Raw genomic sequence first — 15,763 nt, 5'->3', positions numbered from 1 at the left:
ATATTAACACAACCATTCAGGACTAAAGTAATTCATAGCAATGATGAGTTATCTTTTTCCTTTGTTGTTTTTATTAACTTTAACGATATTATAGGCTATGCATTGTAGTATGCGACTGTTTTCATCCACTTAAGATAGGACTTGGCCTGTAAATTTCTGTATTTGACTACTCACCTGGGTTAATGCAAGCACACATCACAGAGCACGCGCCCACAAAGAAAGCATGCGGGTGCCCGAGTCAGACAGTTTAGTGATGGGAAGTTCGGATCATTTTACTGACTCAGATCTTTGAATCTCGTTCAGCAAAATAAACAAATCTTTTTTTTGAGTCATTTCGTTCATTTCAGCAGAATAAAATTAAAATGTTACATGTTAAATTTCCCAACACCTCTAGTGCTTATGCAAACATTGATCACATTTGGAATAAAAAATAAACTATAGGCTAATGCAGCTGTCATGCAGAATGTTAGTGAGAATATAATCTTTGCTGCACCAAACAAAACTGTTGTAAATGCAAACCCAGTGTTTGCTAGATTATTCAGCTAAGGCTAATGTACAGTAGCTGTATAGTTGCCCTAACAAATAGACAAAGCAACAAAGCAAAATATGCTACTGCTATTATTACTACCATTGAAAGCATCTTATTTTGATTTATATTAAGGCAAATGCTTAATAATCTTTTTTTAATAAAAATACAAAAATAATACTAAAACCATAATAGTTTTTCGAAAACAATTTAGATAGCGCTCTGAAACATTGTGAATATTTTTTTGTGTTAGGAAGTTCTGTGCATATAAGCTTAAAGAAAGGCATTATTATTTCATAACTGCATTACATTACAAATTTATCATTGCACACGCTCACTCTCTCTCTCTCTCTCTCTCTCTCTCTCTCTCACACACACACACACATGCACTCTTTTGCTGTAACAAATTATACTGGCATAATAAAGTTGTAATAGGTGAATGCGGGTATGCTAATGAATGTTAAATGTCTCACACCTCACCATGACTTCCCAGAGAGTCATTTGTCAGTGTTACTGTTTAGATAGTATTACTGTATGCATTTTTATTTGAGCGTTTATGAGTGCCCTGAAGGGTAAAGTAAAAAAAAAAAAACCAAACAAACAAAAACAAAATTAGTTTATTTTATTTGTTGTTTTTGTTTATTCTTATTATTCCTTATGTAACACACACACACACACACACACACACGCACACACACACACACACACAGCATGTACATAAATGGTTATATGAGTACACTCATTCTAATATATTATTTTTTCTATAGTAATAGTTCACAGGGACTTGTTTGGTGAACACTAAACTGCAATAAATGTCATCAAGTGAAAATATTTTTGAATATAGTTACATTTATCTAGTGTTTCTTAATAGAAGATTACAATAAACCAAATATAAGATCATTAAACCTATTTCTAGAAATTATTACTCATTTCAATCTTATAGCTTTTTTATTCTATTGGCAGGTAATTTTGCTTCTTTCTAGAAATAAATGCTTCAAATGAGCAAAATTATCTGTCAATAGAAGAAGACTATTTCAAGGGTGAAATGAGTACAAATGGCTTACAATAGGTTTAATAATCTTATATTTGGTTTATTGTTTCATATATATATATATATATATATATATATATATATATATATATATATATATAAATATATTTTGGTAGAGAGAGACAGTTATTGAATTACAGCTAATAATTCAATACTGAAGATGACTTACTTTTTAAGAAAATAACACAGCAGTTGGACAGCAATGTTGAAAATAATTCAAGTAGTAAGGAATCAAGAAAATATTTTACCAGCTGCACTCTAAAAAACACTGGGTTAAAAGCAACCCAACTTGGGTTATTTTTAGCCCAGCAATTGGGTAAATATACGACAAAACACATTTTGGGCTAAACTAACCCATCAAGTTGGGTTGTTAATTTTAACCCAGCAAATGGGTTGTTCCCTTTCAAAGGGAACTCCACATTGCGTTTAGCATAACACTATGGGAGCGCCCCTTGCGTGTGACCAGCATCTGAAGCTTGTGTAATATCATGCCTATTTATAGGCCTGCCATGATCAGATGACGTGGCAATTAAGTGCATCGCGTGATATATATATGGCACCTATGAACCACGCCATCAGCCTTATTATCTTCAGCGAGACTGCATGTCGGTTTTTGTGTAAAGAAACAAAAAGACGCTTCATTTCCTCTCTATCTTTTCTTAAAATCTCTGGACTTTTCTATCCCTTTAAAAAAAGAGAAGAAAAAAAAAGGAATGAACAAGAGAGAAAAATATGAGTGAGAGAATTCAGGAAGTGTGTTGCGTGCTCCCATTTCATCATGGGGAGGAGTGCACACTTTCTGTGTGAAGTGTCTAGGGAAGGGCATGCGATGACAGCCTCGAGAAGGCTGAGCATTGTAATGCCTACATTAGGTAGCTCCGCTCACAACTCGCTCTTTTCTTGAAGGCTGAAGTGAGTTGGGTTTCATAGCCTCACGGATCTGGGCCGGCCGCTGCCGAGGCAGCTAGCCGTCTCAGGTCTGGGGATCTCTTATGAATCTATTAGAGGAGATCTCTTATGAATCTCTTGCTCTGTTTTCCAGGTCCGGCTCTCTGCTGGATTTTGGAGCTTGCGTCGTGACTCCTTCTTCCGCTATGGAAAGCCAAACGGGAAAACACACACACACACACACACACACACAGAAAAATAATAGTAATAATTCCTCTCTGACTCTGAGGAGCCAGAAGGATGTGCTAAAAATTGAGAGCAGCATATAAAGAGCTGCTTGAAGTGATTACTAAGGCTGGATGAGCTTTTTTCTCCCCAGTGAAAGTAAATCCCTCACACTGCAGAAAACCGGGGCCGGCTTGCCATTCAAGGCACCGTGTAAGGCCACCGTGGCATTGGTGGGCAAAGCCTATGCAGTAGTAGTTTTGCTTGTGGGTCACTGCAGACAATGACAGTATTGCAGGCCTACCAAGCAGACCTGCTGATTGAGCTCGACATATGGCGGCATTCAGCCAGTTCCTTCCCTGTTGTGTCGAGTTCACCCGGACATCCACGAGTGCATTATACAAACTGCAGCCCGCCAACCCCCACAGACATCCAGAGGAACCGGGCAGCCATTGTATACATTCTGGGCAACTGGAATATGGGGGCAGACATCCTGTTGAGGCAGGGGCTTAGGCCGAGAGATTGGTGGCTCCATCCACAAGTGGTGGAGTCCATATGGAGGAGGTTTAGCCAAGCGGAACTGCATGTGTTCGCCTCTGAGGAGACAACACACGGCCCGCTGTGGTTCACTCTCACTCCTCCCGCACAATTAGGGCTGGACGCCATGGTGCATATGTGGTTGAGGTCACATCTGTACACTTTTCCCCCAATCGCTCTGCTCCCAAAAGTTCTAGCGAGAGTTCGCCAAGACATTCTGTGTCTGCTGCTAGTAGCACCTTATTGGCCAGCTCAAATATGGTTCTCAGAGATAATATCCCTGCTAGATGGCACTCCTTGGGAGATTCCCATCCTCAGGGATCCACTGTAGACCCAGTGAACTGCGCAATAGCTACAGTCCTGGAGTTCTTACAAGAACGTTTCTCAGCTGGGTGGGCTCCTTCTACAATCAAGGTTTACGTGGCCGCCATTTCGGCCAGCCACACCCCTGTTGATGGAGCCTCTGTGGGGCAACATCCTCTAACTTCGAGGTTTATGCGTGGTGTCAGGCGGCTGAGGCCCATCTGCAGGCCGTGCATACCTTCCTGGGACCTTCTGTGGTCATGGAAGGTCTGTCACGTGCCCATTTGAGCCCTTAGTGTCAGCCTCTGAGAAGCTTCTGACGCTCAAGGTAGTTCTTCTGCGGGCCCTGACATTTCTCAAGCAAGTAGTAAATCTACAAGCTCTCTCAGTTGCCCCTTCCTGCCTTGCCTTTACCCCTGGATTAGCCAAGGCCTTCCTGTATCCTAGGCTGGATTACTTTCCTAAAGTGCCTACATCTGCTGCCCAGCCTGTGGTGTTGCAGGCTTTCTGCCCTCCTCTGTTCCTCACACCGGAACAAGAGAGAATGCACCTGCTGTGTCCAGTAAGGGCTCTCTGTACTTACATCCACTGCTCCGGCCAGTGGCGTAAGTCGGAGCAGCTTCTGGTCTGCTTGGCGGTGACAGTAGAGGTGATGCTGTGTCAAAGCAGTGCATCTCTAATAAGATAGTGGAAGAAATCTCTATCGCTTATGAGGCGCGTGGTCTCGCTACGCCTCTGGGCATAAGGGCTCATTCCACTAGGGGGGTCGCCTCCTCAAAGGCTTTGTCCAACGGGGTATCCTTACTGGATGTGTGTGCTGCTGCAGGGTGATCTACACCAGACACATTCATACGATATTATTGCCTGGATATTCATTCATACCACATTACAAACAAATAGGTCAACATGGTATCTCATTTATTTATACACAAAAAGGTGCTCAGTAATGTATTGCTAGAGCTGCTAAAGTGGTGTTTATATATGGACTTTGAAGTAAATGATTCAAATAAGTCATATGTTTAACAGGAAAACAACAGATTTTGATCAAAGGCAACATTTAAAACATCAAAAAAACTGAGTAACCAACTTACGATCCAGTGGGCATTACAAACAAGTAAACCAAAGTGAACGTTGATAGTGGCGCATTTAATGTCCTGTAAACTGGTCTGTTATCGCACATTTTGGCTTTTTCTAGTGTACAGTAATGGTTTTATGGATAAATATATTGATACATACCTTCAATCTTAAAACAGATGTGTTAAAAATTAACACATGATGCATATCTAGTTAAGGACAACACATGCTGCATGTGTTGAAAGCATGTAGCTTTCAACACATGCTGGGAGTTAGTACATTTCCACACAAAGATAATATAACAATAAAATAACACAGAGATGTGTTGTTTATACTTTTTTGCTCTATAATTATCCTAAAAGGCAATGCTAAAATTCTGCTAAAATGCTCACAAAATACACAAACAATTGCATGAAATTCAGGTGACATTCATTAAAATCATTTAAACATTTGACAGATGTAAGAATTGGAGTTGATGCATCTTCTTACAAATCTCCCTGCTATCTGGGAAGACAAGAGTCCCACTCCCTTCCATTTGAAAAGCTGTAAAAGAGCAAAAAGAGTGTTAATTAGTTGTTAGCTGCAAAATACTGTATGGACAAATGCCTTTGGGCTACAACTAAGAAATTGCGTTACAAAATCCCAAATTGTATAATTTTGCAAATGTGACCTCCACTCTCCTAATAAACAAAATGGGGCTGTAGACTCACCAGGAAAATCTAGCTAAATATTTATTTTCCCGCATGTAGCACCTCACCTAATTAAGTCAACCAAAACTACAGAGAGAGTAAAAAGCAATACAACCAACTGTAACCCCCAACCTCTCTTTTTGTCACGTTAACCTTTTGAAAAACTTGTGGCCTCGACATTACTGAGCTAGCTAAGTTCCGTTACCCGCTGACTGTCTGCACCTGTTAACCAGCATTAACATTCACCAAATACATGAAGAAACATGGATCTAACCCATCCTCCTAATGTTAATTACTACAGCTTGCTTTGTCCAAAACATTTGCTAGATGTAAGCAACATTAACCCACTCTCTGTATTACATTTACATTTATTCATTTAGCAGATGCTTTAACCAAAGCGACTTACAAATGAGGAAATACAAGCAAAGACCAGAGAAAAACATTGTTGAATGATTATCAAAGACCGGTAGGCCAGATGCCTATGTCAAAGTTTAGCCAATATACTTTTCAAGTATTACAAATTTAATCAGGTTAAAAGGATCAAACAAAAAGTTCCAAACAGTGACCTGAACAGCAAAACTTTATAGCACAAAATTGAACTGCACAAATTCAATCACATTGTGAGGCAAATGAACAATAATAAATAAATGAATGAATGAATAATAATAATAATAATAATAATAATAATAATAATAATAATAATAAAATTAAAACACAAAACAAAATTTCCTACATTTCTCAGCCCTTGCATGGGAAACAAATTCACTGTCGGCAGTGAGCCTTTTGGTCATCTCCTAGTATGGACAATATCCACTCCATAATCTCCCTTTCCCTTTCTCAAGCTTTACAATATGACTTACAACAGAATAGTTCTGTACATTATAGATACACTGTCAGAGAGAGAGAGAGAGACAGAGAGAGAATTTTAATTCTGCCTCTTCTTATAGTCTGTCCCATTCATTTTCTATTGCCAGTCTAACTGTTTAAATTTTTCTCACTTTTCCAATGGCTGAATTGTTTTGGGATAGTTTCAGGTCTTTTGCATGGTTTTTGAGATGTAGTTAATCTGAATTGTTAATTCAGGGCTCATTGTTATGTCATCCAGCTCAATCAAAATATATTGACATGAGGCACTGTTGTTCATTACATTTTATATGTCTTTAAAATCCACTTTTCCTCAACTTTGCCAGATACTGTAGCTATACTCTGGATAAAAGCAGATAATTGAGAGGATATGTTACTTCCTGCATAAGCAGCATCTTAGGGGTAACAAATTTAAACCCTTCTGCTTTTCAGCTCTTCTACAGGGAGTCTGCTAACCTTTCAGCTTACTAATTTGCCACAGAACACCCAAGGGCTTACAGAAACAAACCTGGAGTGTTGTAAAACCATTTCTTTTAGCTAATGAGGACGCCTCAGTTCCAGCTTTCTCCCTTCTGAATCAAGCTTTGAAAGATGTTGGAAACATTTCCCAATGCCCAGAGAGAGTTGACAAAATGGCTTTGCAGGCAGAAGCAATGGTCGATAAGTCAATAACACTCTCATACATGTGAGCAGCATGCTTGAACAGAGAGCACCACGATGGCTTTTTTTAATTACCAACTTGTTCTGTAATTCATCTAGAAAACTATGCAGGCTAATGGGTCCATTTCTAAGTAGTTATATATTTTTTCAAAGGTAATAAAGTCATTAAGAAGAATTAACAGTTAGCAGAAACAACCATTTGAGCTAGACCTTTTTGCAATTATTGAATAACAGTTCTTCTCATTTGGTCTTGCTCCCATATTTGTCCATTAAGTAATGACTGAAAAATGACTCAACTTTCTGAGCCTTCCCATTTATTTCACAAAAATGCTGTTAATAGGCTTCATGCAAAAGCTAGTCGAATATATTGGATTTAAACTTGACCAATCTAACCATTTATGTGGAAACAGCAATACCATAGTAAAATTTTAAACACCAGGCTTTGCTCATGCATTATACAAACTGCTGTTTGTTTATGTGTGCATGTTTTTATTAGTCTAAGTTTATTTTGACTGGAGGCCTAATGTTTAGGCAAGAGATACCAGTTCTCAGGTGCAAGGTGTAAACAAGGTGCATTTGCAATTCTCACGACCCACTCTAATGTGGCCAGCATATAGTGATGATTTTTTAATTGTAACAACATGCATCATTTAAGTTATGTGAAAAGGTACAAAGTATAAGCTTAGTCTTAACTGGTTAGTGTTCATTCTTTTACTTAAGAATTAATGTTTTATTTGCACAGACGTTAGCTTAGTTAGGTCGCAGAAACGTATGTTAGAGGTTAGATTGGGTCAGAAGTGCTACTTCCAAAGAACAAACTTCTGCTCAGAGTGGACAATTGACAGTGAATTAAGATTGGTAGCATCTGTCAGTAATATGACAGCTACATGATGATAACTCTTTGATGGGAGGAAGATCAATTGCATTTGAACGGCTGTAATATGTAATAATGGCTATTATTCAGTCGGGATTTAGACGCTTGACTATACCACGGACATGGCTGGGAAATATTAAACATTGATTTTGTTTCTTTTGATCTCATTGACTTCACACATTCTCTCTCTCTCTCTCTCTCTCTCTCTCTCTCTCTCTCTCTCTCTCTCTCTGTCTCTCTTTTTTTTGTGCTCACTCTAGTATTTATGTCAGGGAATTATTTTTAAAGGAAGACAAGCTTTGTTTCATATTAGCTGCTTATTAGGTTTGACGGCCTTATTTTTATTCGACTAGTGTCCAGAATCCAGATCATTGAATGTTCTATAAAGAGAAAACACTTTCCATTTGCTGTTGCTAGATTAATCCTGATTCATTCTAGATTCAACTGAAACAAACTGTTGTTAATGAGTCTATTGTGACGAGAAATAAGTATGAGATAGTTGTATAGGGATGTATTCAGAGTTGAGTTACGTGTACGAAGGGGGAGTTAATACCAGAATTGCACACATCAGTATTCAGGCCTCCGATGTAATTACAGACCTAAGTGCTATTCTGTGATTATACAAGAGGCATGTGGGGTGGAGTCTCATGTAAACACAATGTGTCACTCTGAAATTTTGCTCATCACAAATGCAGAAAAAAATTTTCATAAAAAATCAGAAAAAATAGTCTGCTCATGGATATAAAACAACTGCAAACAAAACACAGGTTTATCAAAAAAAAAAATGCGTTGTTAAATATATACCCCTAAGAATAGTTAAAGGCAAACAAAATGACATTCTTGAAGATTCTTGATAGTGAAGGAGGCAAAGAAGAACCCTAACATAACAGGCTCAATACTGCAACGTTTATTTGATCTTTGTGGGTGTAATATTTCAGAATAAATTATTAGACACCACCTTCATAAGAACAAGCCTTTTAAAAACTTAGTAAACCTAATCACAAAAGACAAATGGACAAGGTGATAAGCATTTAGGGGTTAAAATATTTTCTCAATCCCAGCATTACTTTTATAGAATTAATTCTTTTTTTTTTGCCTGGCTTTTCACATTTAAATTTGACCATGCTCTCCATGATTGGATTAGCCTGGGGTACCACAGCACTCTAATGCGGCAAATCCATGTAATTCGCTTCCAATTCAGATTTTAATTTGACATATAATGTCTTGCATTGACAGAGACAGTGCAGGCAGAGCTGCTGAGAGGTATAATAATAACAACACCCAACTGATGTTTCAATCAGGCTCCATTGAAATAGTCTGGGCCTCTCACTGTCAAACAAGTGAACAGGTTCTCCTGGATTTGTCAGCCAACACCGACATAAATCAACTTGGCTTAGACGATGTGGCTCTCTCAGGGGTATGTTGGGTCGGTAGGAGGAAAGACAAATAGAAGGAATCGTGATTGGAAATGAAGGATGTAACTCATATTTCTGTCAGATCAGACACTGATCTTTTCTCGCTCTGTTTCTGCCTTTCTTGTTCAAGGTCTTATCAAATATGGAGGACCTTAAAGTGAGAGAGATGGAGATCTTTGAATACAAGAAGAAGATTGCTGAGGCGGAGACAAAGCTCAAGCAGCAACAGAACCTCTACGAGGCCATCAGGGCTGAACGCAACAATTACAGCAAGAATCTGCGTGATACTCAGGTATATATATGTGTACACTTAAAATTTTTTTTTTAATATATATATATATATATATATATATATATATATATATATATATATATATATATATATATATATTTCTATAATGTCTCCCTCTCATAAACTGCAAATTATTATGGTTTGCGTTCTCATGTAAGTTTTTGAGGCTTTACACAATTATGCTCTCAATTTTCTCCTGATGCTGTCAAGCTACTCCTACTGTAGTTCCCTATATTTATTGCATTGTTTTGCACTTGTTCTTGTTCTCCTATATCACACTATTTGCATGTTGTCAACTCATTTGTATAATCGGCTTGAGCATATCTCCAAAGTCATACTGGTCAAGTTTGTCTTGTAACTGATCTTTGTTTTCAATTTCGTCACACTATATTTTGTCTGTCTTAAGCGTTTGCTTGGAATAAAGCAACAAATCATCAGTCTTAGCAATGTAAGGCAACACACCGAACCATGGTCAGGTATACTTAGTCGTAGCCTTAAGATGGTCTGACTATGGGCTATGATATCTTTTGCACACCACATGCTTCAGAATCTTGAACGTTGCAATATGACTTTCTCTGCACACAATGGAACTGTTTGGATGCACAATATAGTGACTGGGTTTCCTCCAGGTACTCCGGTTTCCTCCCTCAGTCCAGAGACATGTGTTGTAGGCTGATTGACATCTCTAAATTGTCCATAGTGCGTGAATGCGTGTGTGAGTGTGTGTGCAACTGTGCCCTGCGATGGGTTTGCACCCCATCCAGGGTATCCCCAACCTTGTGCCCCTCATGCCCTGGGATAGGCTCCAGGCTCCCCATGACCTTGTGTAGGATAAGCAGTGCAGAAAATGGATGGATGGAAATTAAATATTAGACTTTTTCATATGGTTGTTTCACAACTGTCATAAGACAATATAAAAAGGCACAGCATTAATATAAAGTTTTTTATGACAGGATACTGTATATTTTATGTCATAATAATGTAAAAATCACATGTATGACAAGCCAGTTAGCTAGATAGGTGCTATTCAAGATTAATATAGTTCACCTAGCTAATACAAATCCAGCTACCAGCAACTGGAATATGTTTTCTGTTGATGTCTGTAGTGTTGCAGATCGCTTGTTTCTTTAACATCAAGGTGTCACAACATTAAGATGCCATACAGTATATGAACCAGTTGGAGTGCATTATATTAATAAATAACTTCATAGATAATATTTTTTTACATGTGAAATACCTCATTGAACTGTGTTGTCTTATGGAAAATTAATCAGCACCTTCTGACCAATCAGGTTAATAACCAATAAGAAAATACTTTACCCAAAACACACTGGTTGGGCTCAATGCTCATAATTCATTCACATTAGATTTAGGTTGGTTTATACGCTGTGCATTTACCATGCATCTGTGTACGATGAAAGTGCATTACTGACTCATGGGAAAAAAGGTTTCTGGAGCTATGTAAGTTTTAAAGTCCTTGCTTAACTATCTCCTAATGAGTGAGTCTCTCGGTAGCAGTCTTCCTGAACTGCTGATTCTTTTGAGAGAGCTGAAGAGGAATCAGCAGCAGAGTTGCAGTATATTGTGACACACCACAGGAAGAGATTCCTTTGCCGCATTTTCAAAGGACAGTCCCTGCATTTTGTATTCCTTTTACACTTCCACTCTCTTTTATCATAATACCTGAATTTGAAGAGTAAAAATATACTCCCACACTCCTGTCTGAAGTCTTGTCCTTGTCCTAGCTGAACACTGTACTTGTCATATGATAAGGCTACAGTAGGAAATGGGCTTTTTGGCAACTAGTCGTGTAAATTGTGTAGTGTGTATTTATTGTTGGCTTGTGTGTTTTTGACTAGATGCTAATACTGATGCTTTGCTTTGAGTGTACAGGTTGTTTAATATTTATAACCCATATGCTTCTCTGCCTAATCTCATTGTGATCTGTTAGATTGTGCATATGCCTCTTCTTGTATCTACCCGTTCGTAGGCATGCGCTGATATTAAATTTTCATACCAAGAAAAGCGCTTAAAAGTTTTGTCACAGCTTTTATCATCATCCATCATCACTTGTAGTGCAGTGTGCATATGGCATTTGTTTATAGCTTGCTAGCTCAGGAGTGCATAAATGCTGTCTACTTAGGCAGCTTCCTTCCAAATGGAGGAGCAGTGACAGTATTTTATCTATTATAGTGTGTATTACAATGTAACAGTACTGCGTGTTGAATATCAGTGTTTATACTACAACGCTGTTGAATTCTCAAATCTGATCAATCAGAAGGTGTTAGAAGATGATTCATTTTCTATAACAATAGCTCTGACAATAATGCCAGCTGTAATTCAAATGACAGATTTATAGTAATGCGCTTGTTCTAATATGTTTTATTTTATACAGTACATTTCTATAGTAAGCTAATTTACAGCCACTTGTATGGTGGATGCTCCACATAATCTAAGGCTAATTATAAATAAATTAACTAATGTGTTGTTATTTGATAAAGAAAAACATACAATTGTTGCTACATGGTACAACTTTATGCATAGAGACATTTATTTAATGTTTATTTGATGTTTATCATGGATTATTTTTCCTACAATGGATATAAAAAGTCTACACACCCCTGTTTTTCAGGTAAAAAAAAAAAATAAATAAATCATGATAAATTTGGTCAGACCTTTCAACCAACAAAATTCAAGTGAAAAACAATTAGAAGCATTTTAGGGACAAAGGAAAAAGAAAAAATATACAATAGTCTGGTTGCAAAAATTTGCAAACCCTTTTATAATGGGACATGTGCTCATAATTAAATTAATTAACTCATGTAAATATAATTATCATGCACGTGTTATCAATGAAGTTATTCTGATTAACCTTGAATAAAGATCAGCTTTTTCTGTAGGATTTTCTTGTTTTCTTCACATCTTCATTTCATTTGACTACTGAAGCCATGGTCTGAAAAGAGCTTACAAAGCATCTCACTGTTGAAAGGTATTGATCAGAAGAGGGGTACAAAAGACTTTACAAAACATTACATTTACCATGGAATACCATGAAGGCCATCATTGAGAAGTGGGGAACCACAGTGCCATTACCAAAAACAGGAAGTCCACAAAAGGACACACAGAAAACTTATCAGAGAGGCTACCCCGAGACCTACATCAGTATTAAAGGAGCTGCAGGAATAGCTGGAAGTACTGGTCAGTCCATGTACTGTAATACCAATGTCTCATATTCTTCATATATCTTGGCTATGGGGTAGGCTGGCTAGACAGAAGCATCGAATCCTTCTTAAATCACCCCCAAAACATGTGGCAAAATGTATTATGGTCTGATAGGACCAAGGTATAAATTTTTGGGCATAATTCTAAAAGATATGTTTGGCACAAAAACAAGACAGTTAGTCATGCAAAATACACCATACTCATAGTACTGAAGCATGGTAGTGGCAGCATCGTGCTATGAGGCTGCCTCTCTTCAGCTGGGACTGGGGCTTTAGTCAAGACAGATTGGTATTTGGAGCTATCAGTGATTCCCTCTATTTGGACACAAAACCTGTAGGCCTGTGTTAGACAGCTGAAGATCAAGAAAAATTCCACCTTCCAGCACGGCAATGACCCGAATAGCAAATCCGATTCAACAAAGGAATTTCTTCAGAAGAAGCTCAACATTGTGGAATGGCCCCATCAGAGCCTAGATCTCAATCCTCTCAAAACCCTGTGGAATGATTTGAAGAGTGCTGTGTACAGGAGATCTCCTCACAGTTTGATAGCTCTGGAGCATTTTTGCAAGGAATAGTGGAATAAAATTGCCAATTCTGTTTTTCACTTGAATTTTGTTGGCTGCTATATCACATTAAAGGTGGGAAAAGACATGATATGTATTTATATTATAATTTTTTACATCACAAAAACCTGCAATTTTAACAGTAGACTATCCACTGTACACCATGGTCACAGAAAATAGCATAAGCATGTCTGTGTTTTACATCGTTTTCATCCTTTGGTCATGAATTGAGATTGGTGATCTTAAAGCTCTGGTAGTGTCAGAAATCTTTTATTAAAATCTCAGTGTGTGATTGCTGCTACAACACTTGTCTAAAAGCCACCTATAAGAGGACAGAATAGGATGGAGCGAAACTCATGGGACAGCTACAATTGTGGAAGTACCAACTGGGAAATGTAATCACAACATGTTAATGACCAGGAAAAAAATCCCTTCTGTTTATGCAACCCCTTTTTCTGTACGAGCTCGGATCCCATTGATTGATGATGTAAGCAGAAAGTAGTCATTTTGTTTAATCGCACATCTAGAGGATCTTCATCATATAATCTGACATGGAGAACAGATGTTATCAGACAATCTGTTATAGAATTCGACTGAGATTTTATTAGGATCATCTCCCACACTGTGGCAGGTAATAATCTTAAAAGACTGTGGAAATTCGCAGAATCTAAAACCGGCTTAAGGGGACAAGTGACGCTGAACCAAAATAAATGCCTCCCACAGCATAAACTTAAATCTGTAAGTTTGTGTATATGTATTTCCATGTGTGTATGCATACAGCAAACTGCCTGTGTCTGTTTAATTTGCATGCGTTCATGCAGTTGAGTGTGTACATCTGGTTGTACTTGTGTGTTTTTCTGCATATTTCTGTGCTTCTGTATTTTTGTGTACATTTTATATTATATATATATATATATATATATATATATATATATATATATATATATATATATATATATATATATAATATACATACATAAATAATAAATATGTCTTGCTCTCTCTGTTTGTGTGTATAGCATGAAATCACAGATATAAAGCACAAGTTGAAGTCCATGACCCAAGAGAATGGTCAGCTCACAGAGGAGATCAAGAGCAAAGAGGCAGCACTGGTCAAAGAGCACCTAGAGTTCCAGCGCATAGAGAAAGAAAAGAAGGCTCTTAAGGTACAATATCACTCTACTTTCACCAAAATAAACAACAAAAAAGTCCCTCACCTTGTTCTGTTCCCCTTTTCTATTTACTCCTGTCACAGCATTAACTTTTCTGTCTGTCTTTATTTTGTTCTCTACACCTGCAAGTCACCCAGTGCACCCTGTCTATCTTCTTGACTTGGCACCATCTAGCAATCACTCATGGTGCATTTTCATTTCTTTTTTTACCTTTTCTAAAGAGCTGTGCCATTTTTTATTTTTTTATTTTATTTTTTTTCTCCAATGCACTTTAGAGGCCATTATAACAGCTGAGCACTATATATCACTTCATGCTGGTCTGTTCTTTTAAATCCAACTCTTTCAGCTAATCAAATGTGTTTTTCTTCTCCCTCAGGCTGCATTGTGTTATATGTAATTTTGATTTCACTGGGGGAGGGGTGGTGGTTGTGGGGAACATTTTTGTATTTTTTCCCTCTTGCTAGACAAAAACACAAAAGAAAAGATGTCATACTTGCATTTCAGGGTAAGAAAAACTGATCTGGGATCAGGTAATTTTGTTCAGTTGTATTCTTTAGGTTTCAAAAGTAAAAGAAAAAAAGGTGACCCCAGATCAGCACTTATAATTATGGGACCAGGTAATGTATAGCGTAGTTCAGTTTGTCAGCTTTCATATTGGTCTTGGTCTCTGTTCATCCATGGAATCGAATCATGCATTGAGAGGGTCATTTTTATTCATCAGTATGGAATTCAGTTTTCATAATCCTTTCATTATTAGTTTTCATATTTCTGTCTTCATCAAATAGCATAGTTTAAGTTTGAAGGCAAATCACTTTCAATATCACATTGAGAGAGGGAGAGATCTTTGAATATCATAATAATAGATGTTAAGGGAGTAGAAGCAGAGAACATACAAAGAAGCACTCTCAATAGCTTTCACTAGGCGAACATATTAAAGCAATGCAGGGGCTTTGAGTACCTGTGGTTTTCTAATTCAACAGCTGACACGAAAGGCTAAATGAATAGACATGGGCCCTTCTTTTCAGAGTCATTATAATAATTCCTCTCCATGTCCATGGTATTGATACACTATTGGAAGTGGAAGGTAGGTCACTCTTGATGAAGATGTCCAGTGAACTGAACAAACTACTGACTTCAGGTTCACTCCAGCATTATTCTCTATTATATTTTCTAGTAATATAATTCAATACTATTATTTAATCTTGGTATATACAGACTTAACAAACCTGTGTTAATGGAACTGGAGCTTTAGAGGACATGGGTCAACAGGTAGAATATTTCATTCCTAACTATAGAGTATAGATGTGTCTTAAAATGTTCTGTTATCATTATCCGTTTTGAAAGGGAGGAATATTTTTTATCCGTTATACTCTTTGTAGGTGTGAGCTTGGTGTTTTAAGCCCTCATAG

The 15,763-nt window shown here is 37.5% G+C and overlaps 1 protein-coding gene across 5 annotated transcripts in view; it reads left to right on the top strand.

Annotated features, from left to right (window-relative positions):
- cfap58 (cilia and flagella associated protein 58) overlaps nt 1–15,763 on the top strand; it is a 139,031-nt gene that overhangs the window by 35,732 nt on the left and 87,536 nt on the right. For all 5 annotated transcript variants that reach the window (XR_008384745.1, XR_008384746.1, XM_053615051.1 and 2 more), the window contains exons 10-11: nt 9,237–9,398; nt 14,202–14,348. Coding sequence is in view for 3 of the 5 variants with exons in the window: in XM_053615051.1 (XP_053471026.1) it covers nt 9,237–9,398; nt 14,202–14,348 (309 nt within the window). In the remaining 2 variants the exon portion in view is untranslated. The remainder of the gene's footprint in view (nt 1–9,236; nt 9,399–14,201; nt 14,349–15,763) is intronic.

This window comes from Ictalurus furcatus, chromosome 26, assembly GCF_023375685.1.
Source record: "Ictalurus furcatus strain D&B chromosome 26, Billie_1.0, whole genome shotgun sequence".
NCBI lineage: Eukaryota > Metazoa > Chordata > Actinopteri > Siluriformes > Ictaluridae > Ictalurus > Ictalurus furcatus.
The sequence above is the reverse complement of the archived record's forward strand: the minus strand, read 5'-3'. Positions and strand labels throughout refer to the sequence as shown.